Here is a 23,273-nt window from a genome sequence, read left to right on the forward strand (position 1 = left end):
TCTGCTCTTTCATCCCTCTAGACAACACTAAATATCGGGACTCTCCCTATAAAATCGGGACATCTGGTCACCCTAAATAGGATACTGCTGCTAATTTAAAGTTCTATAGTGAAAGTCAGTGAAGAGTACGGAGTATCTTTCCTTGCAAGCTAATGGAGACTTCACCAAGCAGGCTTACGTTACTACAGATTTTCCACTATTTAGAATATCAGGAGCAGAGAAGAAACAGGCATCTTCTCGCAGGTATCCTTGGAGAATGGCCAGGAGGGAATCATTACCATTCACTCTGAATGGCTATTTGATGCTGAAGATTTGGCCATAACCCTCCAATTACTTGCCTTTATTTAAGGGAAACTGGAGCAGAGCTGAAATGAATGTGAGCGTGACCTGAAGTCACTTGTTACCCGGCGTGTAGGTACAGCGCTTTGAGCTGATCAACAAAAGCCAAGTAGTTTAGCATGGATATGTGTACGTTTGGCCAAAATCTTATTGCCAGGGAGGGTTTAACAAGCGGAACAGATTAAGAGAAGCATGCATTAGCTGATTCTGTCTTTAGGGTACAGGAATATCAAATGGAAGAAGAGAGTACATGGGAATTCTTGAAGGCCTTATTCCAGATTAATTCCTAGTCTAATTTAAGTAGCTGTATGGGCGAGGAATTGAGCTTGCTTTGGTTCAGCCTTAAAAAATTAGACAATTTAGCTGAAGAGACTGGTTTTCCTTAACCCATTTAGATGGGATCCAGAAGACTATAAAACCCAGGAATGGAGGTGGACGAGCTTCAGGAATTTAACTTCACCCTGCAGCAGCTGGATAAATCTTAGCAGCAATAAGTCTGCTGCTCTCATTGACGATCAGGTCAGTTACTGTTCTAGGCTCCCATGTGTCTGAAATAAACACTGCTCAGAGCTTGCAAGGAAATAAGTCTCTTCCTAGCTTAACAAGAGAGGAATTTAGAAAGGTCTGAAGTATTTCATGAACTAAAATATTCAAATGCAAAGTCAAACGCTTTCAGCACTTTAAAAACTCTATTTGGTATGTGCCAAGTCACTGCTGGCATAGTAAGCAGAGATATATAAAAAGAGTTCATTGACATTTAAATATATTTCTATATGAATGTCTCACAGAACAAAAAAATAAAGTCTTTCCATCACAAATACTGCAGCATTAAAATAAACACTTACCAAAATAAACAGTGAGTGATATACATATATATTTTGGGTGTATTTTTTATATAATGAATATTGTTGCTTTAAGTCACAAAGCACAGTATAAATATGGAATTTCATGTGAATTCATTTTCCCTGTCGTAATAAAAATACATTCTTTACAATTAAAGTAAAACTAGTGCAAGTCCATTGCTGCCACACTTCAGGCCTCCACCCCAATCACTTGCGTGGCACTTCATACTTAAAGATGACACTGAAGATTTTTCCGCCCAGCCGATCAGCCAACCATGAGTTTTTGATGACTGCAAGTTTGAGGCTCTCACACTGCAGAGCTGCATAGTAATTCGTATGGATAGCACGGCCCATCCCTTCAATTATAACCAAGTCAGTCCTCCGCTCTCTGACCAGCAGGGCCAGGCCTTTGTCCAGCCGGCTGTAATGAGATGCAGATAGAAAATTTAATTGTCCAGTTATGTCAGTAATGGAGTAAGATCTGACTACACCTAAAACATAGGTTGACCTAACTATATTGCTCAGGGCTGTGAACAATTTGTCACCCTGTGTGACATAGTAAAGTAGACTTAACCCCCACTGGTTAACTGAGGAATTCTTCTACTGACCTAGCTACCATCAGTCAGAGGTGGATTACCTACGTTGATGGAAAAACCCCTTCCATGGGTGCACAAAGTATCTACACTACACCGGCATAGCTGCTATGCAATTAGTCCAACATAGCTGCTATGCCGGTGTAGTGTAGATGCACCCATTACCTGATAGTCCATTTGGCTTGCAGAGAGCACCTTCAGGAGCTCCAGAGACTTTACCCTGCATGGCAGGCGGATTTAATGTCTACACTGCAATCACAGACTGTGGCTGCAGCTTGTGTTAGACATATCCTAGTTAACTGTGTGCTGGTATCAGGGAAGGCTACAGAAGCCTTCCCAGACCCTCAGGTAATTATTCCGGTTGCTAGCTTGTGCTATCATGGCTTTAGGGCTCCAGTACCTGACTTAGTGCCATTGAAGCTAGCTCAGGTATGTCTACACAAGCTGCACTCACTCCACGATTTCAAGGTAGATATACACTTAGCCAGACCATATAGGTGGTACCGCTAGCGTATCTACAGCGAGTTCTCTCCTTCCATCAGGGAAGGTTAGGAATGGTTGATTTGGTTATTCTTCCAAGAGGGCTATCTTGCTTTCCCCATGCATTGTTTCTTCTTTTAAAGCAATTAGTCCAACAACTAGGGGATGAGAAGGGAGCAGGAGACTCATTCTAGCCCATTTGGAAATACCAATTGAGAGAAACCAAGAGCCACAAAGTTACATAGAGCAGGGCTTGTGAGATGTCCTCAAGCTCCCTTCCCCCTGCAATTTTCTCAAGCCAGGCCTATAGTGCTCTAGCTGCCTTCTCAAAAGACAGGTAGAATGCAAGCAAAGGGTTCCAGTTAACTTCTTTAGAGAGAATGAGGTGCCAAGGCAACAACACGCAGGATAGGAAATAAAGCATTACATCTAGTTCTACAAGTGACAAAGCTGTAAGAAGTCCAATTGTGCCAAGTACAGACGGGGTCAGGATGTTAGAAAAAAACCAAGCACTAGTGGCATTCAGCTTCTCAATGGGCTGCTGGAAAGGATCACTGTCTTTCTGCATCGAGTTAAAGATCTTACTGCAGCTTTGATTTAATCACTAGACAACAGGAATCTGCGCGATGAGACTGAATCTTGGGGTTAAGTCCCCTTTTCTCTGCACCGGGGCAAGGACTCAAGTTAACCTCATGTATGGCAGAGAGCAGTCTGTGCTTGCTACCAAATCCAGTACATAAGGCACCCGTGACTGAGAAAACTACTTTAAGACAAAGAGTCGATCCAGGCAGAACTGCCTACAATAACTACAGGATTAGGCCTGTTACCCTTAAGAACCAATTTTTCATTTCCGACAATAGCCACCTGATGTAGTTACATAAAAAATTCAGAGTAGTTGAATATTCTGAGCCAAAGCTTTTAATGTTTAATCCACTTGAGGGTGAAAGTAGATATGTTTGCTGCAGCAAGAGAGAATTAAGATATCAGACAGACAGCAGGGACTGATCATTATCATCATACATGCTTGTCTGCAGGTTTCAGCAAGTATAATGGATTTTATAGAAATGCTTTCTATTGAAAGAAAGAGGTTGGGTGGTTACTGTACTAAAGTGCAGAATCTACCTCACTGCATGGCAAAGGCAGAGAATTTACAATACACATTTCATCCACTGGTAAACATACCTCAGATCTAAACATGGGGAACTGGAGCCTGTTTGTACCAACAGCAACCTCTCTTCCGTCAGTGCAGATCTTTGGAAAAAACAACAAAAACAAACAAACCACATAATTTCTTTCACTACCATCTAAACAAGGAAGTCCTGAAGGCAAGAACCCTTGGGAAAGCCAGGCCCACAATGCAGCCAGACTGGCATTAGTCTGAAACAACGCAAGACTTAACTCCCTCCTGCAGACCAGAGCCAAGTTCTAGCTTACTCCATGGAGGCAGATGGGGCAACCTACGCACTGAGGCTGAATTGTGAGTATCCAGACACATGGCTGCAGGCTGCAACGTACCCTGCCACCAAGATGCTCTGTGCCTGTTGCTGAGGATTCTTTCTCAATCTTATGTACCTATTCAGGCTGAGTAGAAAGGGGGGCATTTAGTCATCCTTTTCCAGAATTTCACTCTCAACTTATTACACGATTATGAAGCAGTTGCTCGGACAGTGGGGACATATTTCACTCATGCAGCCCTAGAAGGGATGCTTTGTACACCACATTAATATACATTTCTCTCATTTCACAATTCAAAAAAGTTAACACCTGTAAGGATTTGAGTGGCATCATGTAAGGGATCCCCAAGAACAGTTAAAATACATCTTTGGTGCTTTATCATCTTATATTATGAAAGCTGAAAGTTTGTGAATTCTAGCTTATTGTTACAGAGTAGTCAGTTTTGAATTTCCACTCAGTTTTCATTAAGTTTCATTTCAGTATTTCCCCATTTATTTCAGGTTCTGGTTCTCATGCGTTAGCCAAATGGGGTTGAGTAGGAGACACAATCATTACAGGAGGTTTCTCTTCTCACTGACATTTAAGATATATTCAATCTTGTGTATATCATGTATTCTACACCTTCAGCATGGACAGTATTTCCTTTTAAGGAAATGACGGGGGAGAGGGCAGGTCAAAGTGCAGAATCTAGTTTAAGTATTTATAAATGTGGTCAGAGCCTTTTTCTTCACACAATTCAAAAAAGGAAAAAAGAGACTTACTGTATAATGGGATCCATTGCTGCTATCCGCTCAGCGACAATCAAGGATTCACTGTAGGTAACATCGTTTAGTGCAGGGCCAGAGTTACAAGCCAATATAACCTGCAGCAAAGAGATCAGAGGATTTCCCCTCTTATCTAAGATATTCACACATTCATCAAAACGGGTGGAGGTGGAAGAATGTCTAGCTGAAATCTCAATTTCAAAGATGATCAAGGTTGTTTCATGTTCTATGGCTGCCTTCAATTGCCCCTGCCAAATTGTGGCTTTACAATGACATTTTCCTAGTTTTGGTTTTCCCTCCCCAATACAGCATGGAAGATCACCACCAGCCACAGCCTACACCCATGCATGCACATTTTCCCGTTCTAATAGTTTATACAAATAGATAGAAGCATGGTTTTTAAATTTGCTAAAGCCAATGGTTGTATCAGACTTTTAGTGTATTCTTTTAAAGTTTATTCCACTACTGTCTAATACAACAACATTTTGGATTGGAGTTGCCAGTTTCACAAAGTTATTACTTTTACCAAGACTTGCTAAACTTTCTCTCAGATACCCCTAGCTTCACTTAAAAGGACTGAGGACCTCAAACCTAACAGCCATTTATTACTCAATTTACCCGTCACCGTTTCTTACGCTCCCTGTCACCACACTCACAACTCCCTTATCGGTAGTCAAACACGCAGTCAGACTAAACCCAACATTTAGTGTATTAAAAACAAGAGTGTCAGATTTTTACTGCCATTTAGTAACTCCTTAAACTGCTCCAGCACATTTCAACTAAAGAGATCATAGCACTTTTAATTTATCCCTCCCCCAAATTCCTCAGTTTCTCCTGCAGTAGGTTATTATTAGACTCATTTTACAGCTCATGAGACAGAGGCTGTGATTTTTTTAAGTCAGAGCAGAGATGAATCTAGAAGCCAGGAGTCCTGACTCCTAAATTCCCTTACCCATATCACTTGGCCACATTCCTCCCATTTGGTTTATTATTACAATTTCTGGTGCACAGAAGTGCTTTAGCAGATGTTAGTGGGAAGTAGTGTTAAGTCTTTCACTATTAGTGAACACTTCAAACAATTATAAAGCCCATGAAGCATCCATAATCCAGAGTACTCAAACTCACCTCTGTACCTCTAGAGAGTAGCTCTCTGACAAAGGGGAAGACTCCTAAAATGATGTCTATTCCACTGTTATCTGCGAAAATTAAGGCACATTTATGAGGGGGACCTTCCTGAAAGAGAAAACCAGTGCATTCAGGGTTGAGTTGCCAGTTCTCATAAGTTCAATGACTAATTTGTGTTAACTATTTACAAAGATTCAGATCAAAACCCCAGACTCTTAGTATCCAGAAATTAATGATATCGTTGGCAAATGTCTGCATGGGTCACCATTATTTGGAAGCAGCTCAGCTCTCCTGCTGGTGAAGAAGGCTATACTGACACAGCTGGAAACAGAAGCCCTATTCATAGTACAAGCAGAGCAAGATTTCCACAACATAGTCCTGCCAACGAGGTTTAAAGTAGCCTTGAACTACCCTATTCCCGTAGAGGTAGCATCTTCAAACTCTGATCAATTAATCCTAGGCCTGTCAACTAAAGTGAACTGTGGCAGTTTGTCACATCAACACCAACTGAGGCTATGGAACAGCCAAAGACATTAACTACTCCATTGTCGCCACTGATCTGGGCTGCCTTAGTACTAGGCAACTAAAATGAAAAGCTTATTGCCTAGTCCCACTCCCCTTCAATTCACTCCAATTCTTAGGCTATGAAAACTTTAAAACCAGTCTTATGGTACTGCAATTCATGCTGCTTAAAGTATTTTCGTTAAACCCTGATTGAGGTTTTGATGAGGAGTAACAAACCTTTGTTTCGGGGTTTTTAAGTTATAGAAGGCAAGTAATATGTTTTCCACTTTAATAAACACGATCACAAAATGCAAATTTGATCAGTAATTACAGAGCTTGAGGATTTTTTTTTTTTTTTTAAGATGGAAATTTACACCTGAGACAGTGATTGCATTATGCAACTCAAAAGGTGATCAGAGTAATTTTTATGACTATTGCATAAATCTAAGTGAATAGTTAAAGCCACAATGGACCAAGCATACCTTTAGTCGTTGTATCCACTCACTGTAGGAATCTTCTAGCCACGGGCGCTCTGTAGAGTTGACAAAATCAGCTGGTTAGCATTTTTCCCATGGCAATCTTTGTAAGCATTGTTAGAACAAGTACTTATGAAAAGGCAGGTCAGGTTTATATATATCTGCTTTAATATTAAAACATTTGAGCTCTGGACGATGCTATAATATTAGATTTGTAGGTTCAAAGAATTCTTGGGCTCTTAACTGTGAAAGCAGATCAGTTAGTTTCCCTGAAATAGCACTTGATAAAGAATACAGAACAAGTCATAAGAGATTAGAGTCAGTGTCTCCAGTGACACACTGTTACCCCTCATAGGATGACTACTTTCTATTTGGTGTTGCTAAGCAGGAGGTATATTTAGAATAGCAGGCAGGAAAAGACGGTTGACATTCAGGCAGAGTGTTCACTGGAGCCTTTTTGCTCACTGGAAAAAAAAAAAATCTTACATGTTCTGGACTAAGAGGAAATGGGGCCCTGACATCTTTGGAATTCAGAGAGCAGCAATTCAGTGAAGTACTGTAGCATAGTCATCTGGAATAAAGACTAGACACCATTTATTTCATGTGACCTTCCTTGGTAGAAGAACTCTCTCCCACTAGACACTTTCTTGCCCACCTCCATTCTTATATTAACACGCACAGGCAAGATGCCACAGAATGATTCTCTATACCTTGCAATTTTTCCTTGGCTTCTTCAAATCCAAATTGTGGCTCAGATTCCAAAACGCTGCATCGGAAGAAAGACGAACAGGACAGCATTAAACAAGTTTGGACAGGGCATCTATGTGGGATAAACAGCTCTGCAGCTGAACAAACAAAATATCAGATGGGGGTTTTATAGCATCAGTTTTAGTGGGGGTGTGCAGAGATCCACTGGCTGAACAATAGGTGCTTTATATTATTTTTATAAACAAAAAATTCAAAATTTTAAACAAGAACTCCTCTTATGTTCAAAGGAAAGAGCTGCCAGCACCATGTAAAAACGTACAGGCACTAACAATAGGTTCTAGGGAAAGCATCGAATGGTAGCACCTATATTCTCATGTAAACATAGTTATGATTTATATATAATCATGACAAACTGCAAGACAAGCTTTGGATATTTTTGTACAGGAAGCAGTAATTTGCCTTGTTTAATTTGAAGATGACAGTAGAATTGGTATTGAACATTTTGTCAAACTTTTAAACAAAGCCATTTTAAAGTTAAACTGGTTGACAACATATTGCAGACTTCCCCATCAGCTAGACATTTTAAGCAAAAACCTCCACCACAGTTAAATGGTGGTGTGGATGATGCGAATATGATGGCCTGGTTTAATTTCAAGTGATCAGCAGTGAAATGTTGCAGAGCTCTGCTGGGTTTCTCCACCATCCTTGACCCCTTCCCCATTCCCATTAGATGTGTAGATATTGCCTGCAAATCAATTCCCACCGAGATAAAATTCCTTGAGCCAGTTGTGAATGCCATTAACTTGGACATCTTCCCTTAATCCTCTCCTCTGAGGGAAGAGAACATGCACTGATGAATAGGTGGGTGACCAGATCTATATTAGTAACTACAGTTGGTCATTTTAGGAACTGAAATTCTGTGACTTACTAGGCTAAAATCGGATTGGCCATGGAAACATTCACATAATACAAGCCTGTTTAAAGTGCTTCCCAAAGAGTGTTTTCTGGAAGGGGTCTATACCAGAATAACAAGCTTATACAGAAAGCCAAAGAGCCAAATCATCCTGGCAGGTGCACAAGGTCACCTCCTGTTGGTTTTAAAGGGGCGTTTTGTATGCGCATCTCCCAGAAGTCAGACTCCCTGGGTTTAAGGCAGCTAACCCTGAGATACTGTGAGAATGCGGGTATTCAGGTATCTAGTGCTGACAGGAACGAGGAATTCATTTGTGTGGGAGAGTTTAATAAAAGTTTTCCAGATAAAGATTTAGTCTGAGCAAAGTATTGGTAGATTCCCATTCTATCCAAACTCGTTCAGCCATCCCTAATTACAAACTACCGAGTGAACACGTAATACAGGGTACTAGGACAGCACAGAATAACAGTGGGAAGTACACATTCATCTTACAGGAACATAATGCCAAGCTAAGTGGAACACATATCCAAAACAGTGCTAAAGATGTCCACTACAAGCGAAGTGCGCAAACTTTCAAATGTGAACCTCTGTATTATTACTACTTCATTCAAACATTCATAGTGACATCTGCCCGTTTTAAGGGTTGGTAATGGTGAATTTCCTGCAGCACCACAAGTCTTGCAAATAAACAACCAGCATTTGAAGAAGATGACATACAAACTATTCCATTAAAATTGGATTGGTGCACTTGAATTTGTTAAAAGAAAGATGGGATATTTAGTGTCTTAAAAATGGTGTTTTTAAAATATTTAGCACCTACTCTGAGACTGCTTTTGCTCCCCAGTCAAAGACATTCCCCGCAAGAAGTCCTTTCACCAGAGCAAACTGCCTCTCCTCCCAGCCTAATGAATCCAAAGATTCGATTACGCTTGGAAAACATTTTAACGCTATGCCATTTTCTTTCTGCTTTACCTGTAAGAAAGATATGAGACATTGGATTTATAGATGAAAAATTCTTACCCATCATTGGTTGCCTCAGTGCCAAGACCACCTCCAAGCATTCTCCTCTAGGTTCATGGCCTCTAATGGACCAACAAGTTACTGTTATCAGCATGCTTAGTATGAACAAGTAAAAATAAAATATCTCCTTGGCTGCTAATAACTGCATTAATGCTAGAAAAAGAGCACAAATTGCTATTGTTTCTTTTCAAGACAGTGACAGGACAATGGATCTTGGCCAGCAGGAAGAAGTAGTGTCAAGTGAGCCATCAAGAACAAAAAAAAAAACAAAACAAACTAAAACAACCCTAAGCAAAGGCATCCCCATGATAATCAGCCTTGCAAAATGCATGCATCCCCCTTATATTTACTATAAATGTAACAGTAAAAAAATCCCAGTGATAATGATTAGACTATATAATTTGTATTCTGAGAGGTTAACAAAATATTTGATTTAAAAGGGTAAAGGTGTGCTGGGAATAGGGGAACAAGATTTTCTTTAGTTTAGATTGTAACAAAAATGTTCAATGCCTTGCAATCACCCTGATTGCCTTTCATGACCCCTGGGGGTAGCGACCCACCAGCTGAGAAACTCTGCCTTAAGCTATCCAGTCCCCACCTCCTCACCATGAGCAACTACCTACCTACATCAAGTTTGAGAGGAACCAAAAATATCTTGAACTTACATTTTTGTCCACCCTGTAAAGCAAGAAGGACTTACCTTTGAATAGGGATCTGGAAAGTTGAATTCATTTAGACAATGTTCCCTTGTATCCAACAAACTTCTAACTGTTAAGGTGCCGTAGGCACTGAAAGAAAGAGTGAGAATGGAGGATCAGCTGCTTCAGACAGTGGAGGAAGAACTGGTTCTCTCCCCATGCCCACCATCTTCAGAATCTGATTCTGTAAACTGACCCAGATGTAATACAGGTGCCACTTCACTATACCCTAGATTCACGACATCAGTCACTATTGTATCTGAGCATCTAAAGCAGGGTTGACTATTACACACATGCTTCTTTTACTCCAGTGAGAAAAGTCCTATTTTAAAGTGGCAAGGATAGTGAAGTTTTGACCAAGAAACTGGCCATTAAACTATTCTAATTACTACTTCTAGGATCATTGCCATATCTAGACCATCAAGTTTTACTGTGCAATAAAAATTAAAATGTCTTTGTTAAGTTCTAGTAATTGTGGTCAAATCAATATGGTTAACTAGGAGCACAGGCACCTCTGAGGCTAGGAAGGTACTACAATATAAAAGGCTACCATACATAAACTTGTCCACTGCAGTTTGTGCAAGCACAATTAGCTAGAATGAGACACAGTAATGATTAGCTGGACATCTGAATCTAGAGAGGTCCTTAATCTTATTTTTCATACTTTAAGAGGTAATGTATCAGTCCATAGTCTACTCTTAATACGGGCCAAGATCATAAAAAATGGGGGCCTACAGCAAGCTTTACTTATGGACATACAATGGAATGTTGATTCCTACTCTAGGAGACAGTTGTCGTTTTGATTACTTGGGATGTAGAAATATTTTGTTTCCTACTAATGAGTCTGAGCACCCTATATAAAAAAACAAACCCAATTTCTTCCAATATGCATCTGTAACAGGGTGGCCTGCCTCTTTAAGGGTAAGGAACCCTCAGGCTAGCCAGTGTGTTCAGATAGCCCCACCTCACCACACCTGTGCAGGATGTAGGACTTAAAAAGGGAGGAAGCCCAGCCATCAGGGGGATGGCAGTTGGAAAGCTAACTCCTGTAGGGTGTCACTGGAAAAATAGGCGAAGCTCCAGGGAGGCAATCCGTGGGCTCAAGAGGAGCCTGAGAAGGATGAGAGGCTCAAGCCTGGAGAGGGGTTAAATATGCTTAAGTTAGCTTTGTTTGTTGTTTTGAGTTCTACTGAGTGGTCCCCAGAGATTGACAGAAGAGTGTCAATCTGTTAAATTCTGTTTGAGTTGGAAGGACTTTGGTGCTGGCTCACAGAGGTGCCAGGTGAAGGGATGTTGAATAGGCCAGCCAAGAGAAGCCAAATGGGGGCTTGACAAGTTACAGCTGGATTTGGGTTCCTCAGAAAGGGACTGAACTCTTAAGTGTGAGCTGGCCGGAGGGCCAAGTCACTCAGCCAGACCAACAAAGAGTCTGAACAGCCATCAGGAGGAGGCAACCAAGCAGAAGGCCCAGCAACGATGCACCCAACCATGAGAGGGCACCAGCTGGTGAGTCACCTCTGTATGCATGGGGCTCACTCTGGGGTAGGAGTGAGCAGTAGTTTTAACTTTTTATTTCTTATGCATATGACCTAAATGTAACATGTAGGGAACAAAGAATTACAAAAGTGAGCTACTTGCTAACAAATGCATATTAAACATACATTTACTAAATCACATCTAAGTTAACTGTGCTCACTGGAAAAAGCCCACACTTACAAAGGCTGCTGTCTGAGTGTCTGTAGCTTATTCCAATACTTCTGTCGGAACTTTTCAGCTCGCTCAGCTGCATCAATAGAGTCTGGCTGACTGACCATAGCACGATTCACCACCTGGCAGAGAAACAAGGAGGCTGGATTGGAGACACCAAATGCTTCTACCCTCACGTGATGGGTAATGCAACAGTCTCAATGGCTGAAGTTCAGGCTTAGAAATATTTGTTCTGTCTTCTGTAATGTTCAGTGTGTCAATGCCAAAGAACTTTAGACTTGAGGTTTTCCCCCCAGATTCAAGTCGTAGGTTGAAGGATATGCAATCAGAGAGGAAATAGGCATCTAAAAATAAGTGCTTACTATTGTTTGAATAATACAGGTAGAGGGGGGGCATTCCAGATAATCCCAAAAGCTAGAAGCATCTGATACAATATTCTACCAGTCTGCTACAATAAAGTTCAAATCATTCGCTCTTTAGTTAAGATGCGGGTTAGTCAATTGTTTTTATATCCAATAAATTCTTTGGATGGGTTTGCTTACTATGGATACAGGAATTCAGGAGTGATTTATAAACACAGAATCCTTGAAGAGCATGACAATCATGTGAATTGTTTAAGTTAGGCCAAACTGTATTCATCTGACTCACACCAGCAGTTCCACTGCAGTCAGTGGGACTGCTTAAAAGAATAAGGACAGCAGGATTTGGCCTTTTAGGCATGATCATCTTTGCCCTCTCTTGTTTGTTTGTTTTTTTTAAACAGGGAGCGTTTTATTGTTTAGAAACCATTCAAAAAAGGTCACAAGAAAAAAAAATTCCAGCTATGCTGAGGTAAGAGTGTCCAGAGAACCTCCACCAATGCACCTATAAGATTTGCTAGAGGGAAGGCTCCATTATCCACCAAGTGTAACTATGTGCTCAAGTTAGCAGTTTGAGCTCATCCATGTCAGCCCACAGAAAAATCTATTTGCCAAGTCATGAAACTATTTAGACACACATTACTGCATTGTGACCCTTACCCCATCCAAAGCCTCCTCAAAGCAAGTGAGCCAGTATTTCCTGGCCATGGCATCATCAGTGAGGTCAACAGTGTCAGGGATGTATGTGGATGGGTCCTTTAGCAAGGGTAGGTTAACAAGCGGTCGCTCCAACCGATCCATTTCGAACATGTCAAACTGGGAAGTGATGGGGGAAAAATAAAGGTATTAGACTTCTCAATTAAATTAACTCAGAAACAGGCTGGTCCAGTAAGATTGATTTATAATGGGACTAGCTCACAGAAGTTACAGCTTAGTGGACAGCTGCCTTAGAGTGTGCATAGAGTATGGTAAAGAATGTTTCCACAATTGTCAAAGCTTTGCCTTGACATCTTAGGAGTTTTCATTAATAAAAAAAAGCTTCTTATAATCCCCCTATTTCTTTCCCCTTCCCACAAGTTTCCTGGTAAAACGAGAGGTGGGATCATTCTGAAGGGAGTATTCAAGCACACAGCTTTCACTTTATCAAAATGATATTTCCCTGTCCATTTCAGTTCACACATTCCTGTTTGCTGCCCCTCCCCCACAGCCCTTAAACTTATAGAAAAACAACACTGAGGGTCAAATGTTTAACAGGCAACACACAAGCAGTTAATTCCACATGTACAAATATTCTGTTGCACAGTTTAAAAAAAAGCTAGCAAAGTGCATAGATTTATTTTTGCAAATGAACTGCATATTATGCACACACAGTTACCTGTTCTCACCTACGTATAATATGTACAACTTGGACACCTACTTTAAATTTTTTGCCATGTCAGATAAGAACTAGGAAGCTTAGAAACTGAGCGCTCAAGTATTTCAGTGGTTTTACATACAGCCTCTGAGCACTATTGTGTATATGCTACTCCTTATCTAGGTACAGCAATAGGCAACAAGAATCTCGTGTGTGTGAATTCCCAGATTTTTTTATTTAAATATTCTTCTAAAATGTTATCCAAGATTGAGTGTAAATCATACAAGTCAAAAGTGTTCTTTACTTCAAAATTAACATTGACTGCGGCTTCTTTACTAAAGAATTCTACCACCATTCCCTGGAGAAAGAGTACACCGCATACAGACAGGTTTTCCACCTGTTGAGACTCAAAATCAAGCTTATGAGTCATACGGACATTACTAACATCTGAAATAGTTCAGTGTACTCCTTCTACTGCTTTAGGCATGAGCTGTAGCAATGGCTACAGAAGAAACACAAACACTGGTTTTTGCAGGTCTAATTGAGGATCTGATTTTTCACTTAGTTGGTTTTAAAACATTGACTTGCAAATGTTGGGCTCTGTTTTCAAGATACAGATTACCGACTGCACATGCAACACTGCATGCACAACTGTTGGGACTCATTTGCATACACAACTGATTTGCATGTGCAGTCTTAACAACTGTGATGACAAGACTGACACCCAGTTGATGGTTAACTTTCTTCGGGCGGGGTGAGAAATCAGGCTACAAATTATTTACTTGGGATCTTGAACTATTATTTAAGATGGGGAGGAGTGTGTGCAGGGAAGGTAGTTAGGAGTTTGATAGTTTTATTACAGTCCTGAAGTCCCATGAGGGTTCCAAATGATCTCTCAGGGAAGACAGCTTGTGGTCCTAGAAAGACAGTAACTTACCGTTCCACTCCTTGCACGTTGCATGGGGCAGAGATCGGGTGAAGTGCTCATAAGGCCAGAACTCCCAGCATAATTCTCTCCCCAACTGTACTGGTTGGGATCTGGAGGAACAAAGACAGAGATGCCATAAACTGAAAGTAAGACAGTCTATACCACAAGTGATTTTAATGTCTATATGCCTCTGTTTAGGTTTTAAATAAAGACAAATAGCCATGGAAATAAATGTTTTTTAAAAAGTGCAGTTACTCAACCATCCAGTTAACTAGTAATTTGGGGCTTCTTATTTACTGAATTCGGGGAGGGGCAAGAAACCTTAAGTTTCAGAAATGATCACTTCATCACTTTTTAGTAAAGTAAACTTTAAAAAAAAAAAAGGGGGGGGAAGGGGTGTTCTGTCAAGAGAATACATTTTTTTTTTCCCCTTCTGGAATTATCTCCAAGCCCCTATTTTTATTTCCAAACCTAGTACATCTTCATCTTTAGAGCTATTAAAGTTCTTATTAAGAATGCATTGCAACCAATTAGTTTAATAAACTCTTTACAGCTATTTCTAGGAAGAATTGGCTCTTTTGATAAATTAAAAAAAATGCACTAGTCAGAGTGTAGGATATACAGCTACAGAAGAAGAATGCCTTGTGTTGCAGGGATTCCTAGTTACTCTTCCCACACCTACAGAACCTCCACCAATTTACATAGCTTCTTAGGGCCTTAGTTTTCCATCTCTGTAAAATGGGTATGAAAATTTCCTGCTTTACAGGACTATTATGAGGCTTAATAATTTCTGTGAATGCAGACGTCACTGGATAAGTAAGGAGAAGTTTTCTTAACCCCAATCTGTCTGGTTCTGTTCCCACCCTAACACAAACTGAGTGGCTTGGCCATACAGCAACTACAAATAGTAGTGACTAATCAGAGAGTGCAGCACCACAGCTCTATACTCAGCAAAAACAACCTGTAACTGAAGAATGCTAGGAGCAGATATGTGCTCTCCAATTATTGAGGTGTTTTTATGGGCAAAAGAATGCAATTTCATAATTCCATTATTTCTACACTAACACACTGGCCATATTCAGAAACTGTCCTCTCTGGAGCAGAGAGAAATCAGAAGCCTGGCTTCTCCCTCTGCCTTTAGAGAGGAGGTTGTTCTTGGCACAGTCATGCGGGGGAGGGGGAAGAGAAGAAGCAAATCTTCCAGGCTCCTCAAAGTGGAGCAAGGAAGTGGAGTAAATAGAGAGCTCCTTGCCAGAAGAAAATAAGCGTTTACAAAATAAATCTGTGCTGTTAATGGCAAACGTATTTGATTAACCAATGATTCACATGCAGCCCCGTGAAAGAACCTTGGACTGATACTGACATTTCAGAACACTGCATATACAGAACATAGTGATGCTGTACTTACTGTCTTGTTCAGCTCCTTTTAAAAATGCCCCAATGGCTCCCAGGTAGCCTTCATGTCTCAGGAACAATGCCTGAACCTCTCCCTGCCACAATATGAAACATTGCATTTGGATGGCCCCTGATTGCTAACATGTACTTTGTCACTAATTTACACTTAACACAGATAAACCAGCTAGAATATTTTATTGTATCCATGCTACATTCCAACACACTTCAATAATTTCAAATGGTGCTGTAGGAGGCATGTTTGAAACATGTCTTTTCAGCATGTGCTACTTACACCTACCTGCCCAGGACTATGAGACAGCCAGGGAACATGCAAAGAGGAATATGCAGTTTGTTCTAAGACTGAATAATCCTGAAAGTGTAATTAGCCTCTGCTTCAGTATAGAAAGCTACTGCAACTTCCCATGGAAAAGTGCTGTTAATGTCGCGGCATTTGGCACATTCATTCATGTTTGGCAGTGCATCTCTCAAATGTTCTAAACCATGACGCTCGTTTCCTTCCTCTGCTTCACTCCCTCTCACGTCGCACTGGCTCAAGATCCAAGCACACACTGGAATGTCCATGCAAACGGAGAGAGCCAGTACACCTGCACATGCACACACTTTGTTAAACCAGTCAGGGAGATATTCACTCGTCAACACCAGAAAGCAAGACCTCCGCAATACAATGCAGGAATCTTCGTGCTAAGGAGATGTACCCATTATCCACCAATCCCCCTCACCTTCCTAGGCAATCAGAAATTTTGTGGAAACTGGGAGGGAGAGAGGGGGGCAAAATCAGCTCCCACATAAAGGAGCTCACAAAAGAATGTTTTGCGTGGGGTACAGCAAAAGACCAGCAATGACTTCACAACTCACTTACACAAGTGGAGGAAGTTTCCTAAAGCTTTCAGCTAGTCTATAAAAAGGCATTGTAGGGGTATGACAAAGGGAGATCAGAGAGAAACTGAAAAAAGATCCAGAGACCCAACCCTGGAGGGTTGAGTTGAGAATGAAAAAATCTAAGCATTGATGCCTACGGGGTCCAAATACTATTAAGTTTATAAAGCCACCACACATGTAGACCAGTTCCCACTCTGGCAAACCAACAGATCTAAAACCAGCTCTTGGCTTTGGATTTCACCCACACACTCGGTTCACAAAACTTTGGAACTAGGGAAAGCCTCTGTAAAGGGGAAAATTACACTTTGAAATGATTTCAGATAGCTATTTTAGAAGGAATGGCAGTTGGTATTTTTTAAAGCTGGTATCAGTTGCAGGTTTTATCTTAGAAGAACAATCCCACACTGAACTTGACAAGGGAATGTGAAGTTTAACAAGAGGATTTGAATAATCATGGTAGCATGCGAGGAAAATTGAAAGGATCAATGCTAAGCAGCCACAGGACAACTGAGATGGTTAGAAAACCCACAGACAACTACTCTGCATAACTATTTGCAATTGATCTTTATAGCAGTACTTGACCTTTAGTAAAGGATGGCCCTAGTCAGTGGCCATTCATTATTAATAATCATGTGTTACAGATTCACTGCATTACTTTGATCATGCTGCCAACTTGGTACACTTGAAAACAACTATCTTAAGGTCTTCCAGCAAATTGGGAAAGGTACCCAAGACTTGTTCTAGTGTTCCTGAGAGCTTAGTTTTTATTACCTTGGAGAAGAAGTTAATACTGTAGGTGATTGTGCGCATAGTGACTGGGTGACCCCGAATAAAGAATCCTCCGAAGTAAATTTTGTGTAGGTTATGGAGTTTAGCATAGAGGCAGGCAAGCTGTCCAATGTCATTACTGATCATGTGCAGTAAACTCTTTGCCATATCATCTTTAGAAAATTCTAAAGAAAGAAATAATAAAATACATTAAAAATGGTTGAATCATGCCCAAGTGGACATTCTCATCCTTTCAGTATTTGAAAGTGTCACAAATATTCACACAATCAGCATACTAAAGTAAAATGGGCAATAGGCAAAATATAGTATGATCTGTACAGCAAAACTTGGGCAGACTCCTCCCCTTGCCCAGTGTTGGTACCTTTATCTGCTGTGGCAGATTTCCCAAAGCTGCTGGCTATTAGATTTCCACTTAACCCCAGTGTCTGGTAGGCCCCACCATACACATCTTTCACCAGCATGTCGACATTTGTATGCTGTCCCTTTGAAGCAAGCTGCAGCAATTCATCAAATTTCTGAGGAAGAAAAGCAAACGAACAGTGTTACTCCAGGTTTTCTGGATGGCAAGATAATTTTGTCTGAATCTCAAACTTCTGCAGAACTCTTAGTAAGACTAGTCATTCAAAAAAACCCAGCCCCCACCAAACAGGCATTCCTTGTATTTCATATCACAGGGACTGACTACCCACCCTAATCTTAGAGCAGAGCTTCAGAATCTCCTATTGTAACCACTCCTCTCTGAATCAGACCTCAGATGACCAAGTGACCAAGATATGCAAGTAACTGGTTGAAAGATGTTCCTCCTGAAGACTGGAAATGAGGAATGTGCGAGTGTCCTCCAAGTTTATTGCTTGCAACCCCTTAGGGTATTGCTGCTCTCTGGTGGAGAACTCCATCCTAGACTAGCATGGTGCGAAATGAGACAAATATGTACCTTTCACCCAAACAACTCCCATGAATGGCTCAGAATTCAAATAGGGTTCCATAGGCATATATAAATAGAATGTGACCCAGTATCCCTAGATACTTTGGATTCTATGTTTCAAGAAGCAGATTAGCAAAAAGCCTTAGCTCAGTATCCTTCACCTCACCCTGATTACAGGGATAACATGTTTCATAGATTCATAGACTTTAAGGTCAGAAGGGACCATTATGATCATCTAGTCTGACCTCCTGCACAACGCAGGCCACAGAATCTCACTACCCACTCCTGCGAAAAACCTCTCACCTATGTCTGAGCTATTGAAGTCCTCCAATCGTGGTTTAAAGACTTCAAGGAGCAGAGAATCCTCCAGCAAGTGACCCATGCCCCATGCTACAGAGGAAGGCGAAAAACTTCCAGGGTCTCTTCCAATCCAAGATTCACCAGCCAGATACCCAGTAAGTAAACTGTAGTGAAACTCACAAGAGCTACTCTGGATCAACTTCTTAATACTCAGCCGTTGTTTCCATTCCTTTCCTTGTTACTAGAGACCGTTGGTGTAGCCTAGCAACCTTTCAGGTATCAGCATGAATAGAATTCCAGCCAGAGTCTGCCACATAGGCAGCGTACCGATCATCTACTCAGGATGGGAGGCCAAGTGGGCTTAGTTATAGGATGAAGTGGGATTATGTCTCAGAGGTATTTTAGTTCAAAAAGTAAAACTATAAAAGAGAGGCTGTCTGTCCAGCTACAGAGAGCTATTAAAAGGAAGCACCAAAATAAAATAAACCTAGCAGCAGACTAGTCCTGCCTTTCTGGGCTCCCCCACTGCTTACAGTTCAGCTATAAACTCTGTTAGAAGTCTAGACATGTTACTCCACCAAGTCCAGTAAAAGAGAACTTGTGAAGCTCTGCTCTGAGACTAATAAATGTATCTGACAAAACACTGCTAATATAGACTCTTCCCTTTGACCTTTTGACAGGTTCATATGTAACAGTATCTCCTCCTGTATAAGCTAACATTTACAGTCACATGCATCTTGGGACACAGAAAAACCACATGATTTAAACGGTTGAGTTAAAACACAGCAGTACCAGGTTAGGCTGTGGACTGGCAATTGGCCTTCTGGTCTCTGAACATACAAATCCCCTAAAATGCAACAGGAACTGAGCTACCCCTCTTGCCTCAGATATACTGCAATACTCAGGCTCTCTACTTTGCTACTCTTCAGGACTTTAGACTGAAACTGAACCTGGAGATCAGATCTCAAGGCGTGAGCAGCTCAATCATTTTGGAACACAGGGCACAGAAAAACAGGTAACATGGAGCAGACTACTCAAACTGTACACAGTGAGGGGAAAAGACTCTTCAAGAATAAAAGGGAATTGTACACTGCACCCTCTCCATGCAATCCTAGAAGCTGTAAAAAAAAAAAAAAAAAAAAAAAAAAAAAAAATCCTCTATCCCAGGCAGCCTCAGCCTTTTGCCCACTTGACAGGTATTTCTTTATTGCTTTGTCCCCTGTGTTTCTAAGGGGGCTTTTTTTGGTTTATTGCTTGGATTTATGGACCAGTATCACAAAGGATATTATCACAGCTCAGGGGCCTAGGTTTGTTGTTTAATAGTAGCAGCAGAGACAAGAGGGAACAAAAGAGCATTTAACAGAAAATATAAAAATAAGCTGCATAGTGCATTAATGGCAATTTTAAAAAAATTTCTGTGGCGGAACAGTGATCCTTAATCTGTAACGTTAGAAATCATAATTCTCCACCAGATTGTTTGTTCCTCGTTTCTAAAGAGCAACACAACTGAAGGCCCCTGTATTTCCCCATTCTACTTTAAGTGCAACTGTCAAATACCTTTGTTTTTGTGAGTAAAGCTCCTAGACCCCAGAAGGTTCCCCCTCCGATTGAACTCCCTCCAATCCATTCAAATTTGTCCTCTGTTTCCACCTATGAGTCAAACACAAGTTTAACAAACAATCATGGATATAAGTATGAATTAATACACAACACACTTATAAACCGATTAACATATGGACTCCAAAAAATGGAAAGGATGCAAACAGTATGAATAAATGCTGTTAACAGGGCTGCTTAATGATCTAAATATCAGGTATGAAATATATAGACTCCATGGAACTACATGATCCAATCTCGGTAGGATCCATTTAGCCCTTTATCTTCAGCTACAGACTTGCTGCATGAAATTCAGTTTTTGGTCTTCAGGATGACTCCTTAGAAGTCGGAAGTCCTTTCAGCTCTATGGACAAACCAACATCTCACAGTATCTGATGTAAGAGTAGGAGTTTGCTTAAGAGCCCTGGCCAAAATTTCCTCCCTTCTTCTCCCAATATGTTCAGTGTGCCAGCTGTCCACTTGGCTGCCACACTCCAACAGAGGTGGCAGCATTTCAATGGCAAAATTCTCTTATGTAAAGAATTTGTAGCGTCCTTGTCTTTAGATTAGAAGAACTGGGTATGTCTGCGCTGCAATACAATACCTGCAGCTGGCCCAAGTCAGCTGTCTCAGGCTCATGGGACTATAGAATTGCAGTGTAGATGTTCAGGCTCCAGCCAGCTGACGTGGGCCAGCAACTGGTATTGTATTGCAATGTAGACCTACCCACTTGTTGAACATATTCGTACAGATCACAGCACAATCTTAATTGAGGCCTTTGGGTACTTCTACCACAATAGTTACAAAAATACAATAAGTTATCTATAAGCTGAGATTCCTTGCCTTTGTTACATATCCAAGTTATACTTTGAAATCCTACATTGCTTCTATAATCTCTCACTCTGTATCTGGCCCACTGGTTACCATATAGCTTTTTCTTTAACCCAGACTGTTTAGGGATTAGAACTACAGACATGCTTTTACAGAAAGAGTTGCTTTAATGGACTGAGCATGATTTTAGCCACTACAGATGTGCATAGGATAGTTACTAGATTTAATTTAGAGGATATTAACTATGACAACACAACCCTTGTCACATGCCGAGAGTTGGAAATTGTTAGTCATTAATACAACGTACAGTGCTTTCGATCATAACCAGTCCTCTAAAACTTCTGAAGCAGGGAAGCACTGCCACCCCTCATACCCACTTTATATACTGAGAAGTTCCGGCAAAGAAGTTTAAGGCAGGCATTCTTCTTCTGCTCAGAGCATCCATCTGAAGACTAAAGGCTTTTCTACACTAGAAATGCTACCACAGTGCAACTGCACTGCTGTACTGCTTCAGTGTAAACACTACCTCCACTGACAGGAGGGGGTTCTCTCTTCAGAAAAGGTAATCCACCTCACACCCCAGAGACATGACATGATGATGATGTAGTTTCCCAGTGTGGACCAGCCCTAAGCGTTTATCCATAAGTGGCTGCCAAAAGTGTGTTTTTGTATTTGTCATTTGCAGCTGCAGTATTACACTAGCCTCTTTAAGCACAGCATTATCCAACTAAAAGGGGACAGATGGTAGTGCAGTGGAAAAGCAGGTAAAACGTATATTAAGAAATGGAAGTCAACATGTGTGGTTGTGGTCTGGGTCTTTTTGTTTAAAATTTGATAACCCAGAAAGGAAACAAACATCAATCTGACAGTCTTACATGTAGATCTAGATGACTACCGTTCATCAGTTTGAGGACACAACCCCCCCACTCTCCCCACACACACTAAATGAAATAGTCTAATGGCTTACTCACCTTCACTATAGAAACCCCAGAGCCAATATTGACTAGCAAATAAGGGAAAATATTTGGATGATTTGTCTGAAATCGGAATTCCGTATCTGAATCTTTCTGGTATGCAAACACCTCATGGGGTATATTTTTTAACACAAAGTTACACCCTTTAATTAGGCAAGTCATTACATCTTCTTTATCCACCCTGAAGAGAAAACACACACACTTATAAACAGAATAATCCTAAAGACAATATGCCCTTTTAAAAATTACCTTTTTTCCACACACATCCAACAATACTTGGCAGGAAAACAGAAATCAACAATCATGACTTTTAATGGCTTATGATTTTGGACACAGTCTATGTAGATTTGTTATGTACAGAAAAATATTGACGTGAGAAAATACAATAGTTACAGGCTAAAGATTCCAGAGCTTTGCAATTCCTGTTGTTAAAGAACTGATAGCATTTATATAGTGCTTTGAATTTTGAATCCACTGTGATAGGTATCCCAGAGATAGGAATGATGGTTTCTATAGGAACTCTCCTCAAAATGAATCCAAAGCACTTTAGAAACTGATGGAGAATCACTTGCCCACCACTGAAATGCAGCCACCTCTGAGATAAGAGTTGAACTGTCTAACATCAGAGTCACACTACATAGTGTTTAGGACACAGAGGTAAGATTACCATATGCAGCTGAAACCGCAGGGAGAGTTTTAGGGAAGCAGAATATATTAACAATGCTGGAGTTTAGCCAGGACCCTGAGGGTAAGACCCCTATTGTGTCAAATTTTCAGATCTTTAGTGACCTTCGTTATTTGTCAACTGAAAGATGGCATGTATGGCAGCACAGCACACCCAACCAACATGCTGGGGAAATTCAGTACCAACACAGGGGGACAAGTATCTCCTAGTGAATTACAATCACATCAACATTCCTTGATGTCACCCATTCAAGCCCAGCCTTGCTAAGCTTATGAGGTCCTAGAAGATTACAGTACAAGCACGTAAGGCTACAGTCTAACATTTACTAGTGACAGTATTTTATCTTTCAAAAAGAGTTATCCCCTAATGAGTTTCAACCAGTTTCCACTTACTTCAGTCCTAGTTTCTTCTCAATGAGGTCTTTGAATTTGTAGGCACCACCCCCTGTGGCTTTGAGCACTTTAGTTTCTGTGTTGACAAGATGGTCTTTAATGAAATCTAAGCAGGTTTCAATGTAAGTGTTCTCAAATTTAATGAAGTGCAGTCGAGCCGTGATTTCCTCTTGAACTGTAATTTCATATGGAGATTCATGTTCTATGTCCTAAAAAATTCA

The 23,273-nt window shown here is 40.7% G+C and overlaps 1 protein-coding gene across 1 annotated transcript in view; it reads right to left on the bottom strand.

Annotated features, from left to right (window-relative positions):
• Positions 1 to 1,213: 1,213 nt before the first annotated feature.
• PANK4 (pantothenate kinase 4 (inactive)) overlaps positions 1,214 to 23,273 on the bottom strand; it is a 28,702-nt gene continuing 6,642 nt past the window's right edge. Inside the window, exons 3-19 of the mRNA XM_077837032.1 lie at positions 23,053 to 23,261; positions 21,973 to 22,156; positions 20,132 to 20,224; positions 17,711 to 17,864; positions 17,332 to 17,513; positions 15,674 to 15,755; positions 14,275 to 14,375; positions 12,644 to 12,799; positions 11,634 to 11,746; positions 9,920 to 10,007; positions 9,020 to 9,171; positions 7,289 to 7,344; positions 6,585 to 6,634; positions 5,599 to 5,706; positions 4,471 to 4,571; positions 3,437 to 3,505; positions 1,214 to 1,602 (exon numbers count right to left, since the gene is read on the bottom strand). Of these exons, the coding sequence (XP_077693158.1) occupies positions 1,389 to 1,602; positions 3,437 to 3,505; positions 4,471 to 4,571; positions 5,599 to 5,706; positions 6,585 to 6,634; positions 7,289 to 7,344; positions 9,020 to 9,171; positions 9,920 to 10,007; positions 11,634 to 11,746; positions 12,644 to 12,799; positions 14,275 to 14,375; positions 15,674 to 15,755; positions 17,332 to 17,513; positions 17,711 to 17,864; positions 20,132 to 20,224; positions 21,973 to 22,156; positions 23,053 to 23,261 (2,112 nt within the window). The 3' untranslated portion in view covers positions 1,214 to 1,388. The remainder of the gene's footprint in view (positions 1,603 to 3,436; positions 3,506 to 4,470; positions 4,572 to 5,598; positions 5,707 to 6,584; positions 6,635 to 7,288; positions 7,345 to 9,019; positions 9,172 to 9,919; positions 10,008 to 11,633; positions 11,747 to 12,643; positions 12,800 to 14,274; positions 14,376 to 15,673; positions 15,756 to 17,331; positions 17,514 to 17,710; positions 17,865 to 20,131; positions 20,225 to 21,972; positions 22,157 to 23,052; positions 23,262 to 23,273) is intronic.

The sequence above is a fragment of the Eretmochelys imbricata genome, chromosome 18, assembly GCF_965152235.1.
Source record: "Eretmochelys imbricata isolate rEreImb1 chromosome 18, rEreImb1.hap1, whole genome shotgun sequence".
Classification (NCBI taxonomy): Eukaryota; Metazoa; Chordata; order Testudines; family Cheloniidae; genus Eretmochelys; species Eretmochelys imbricata.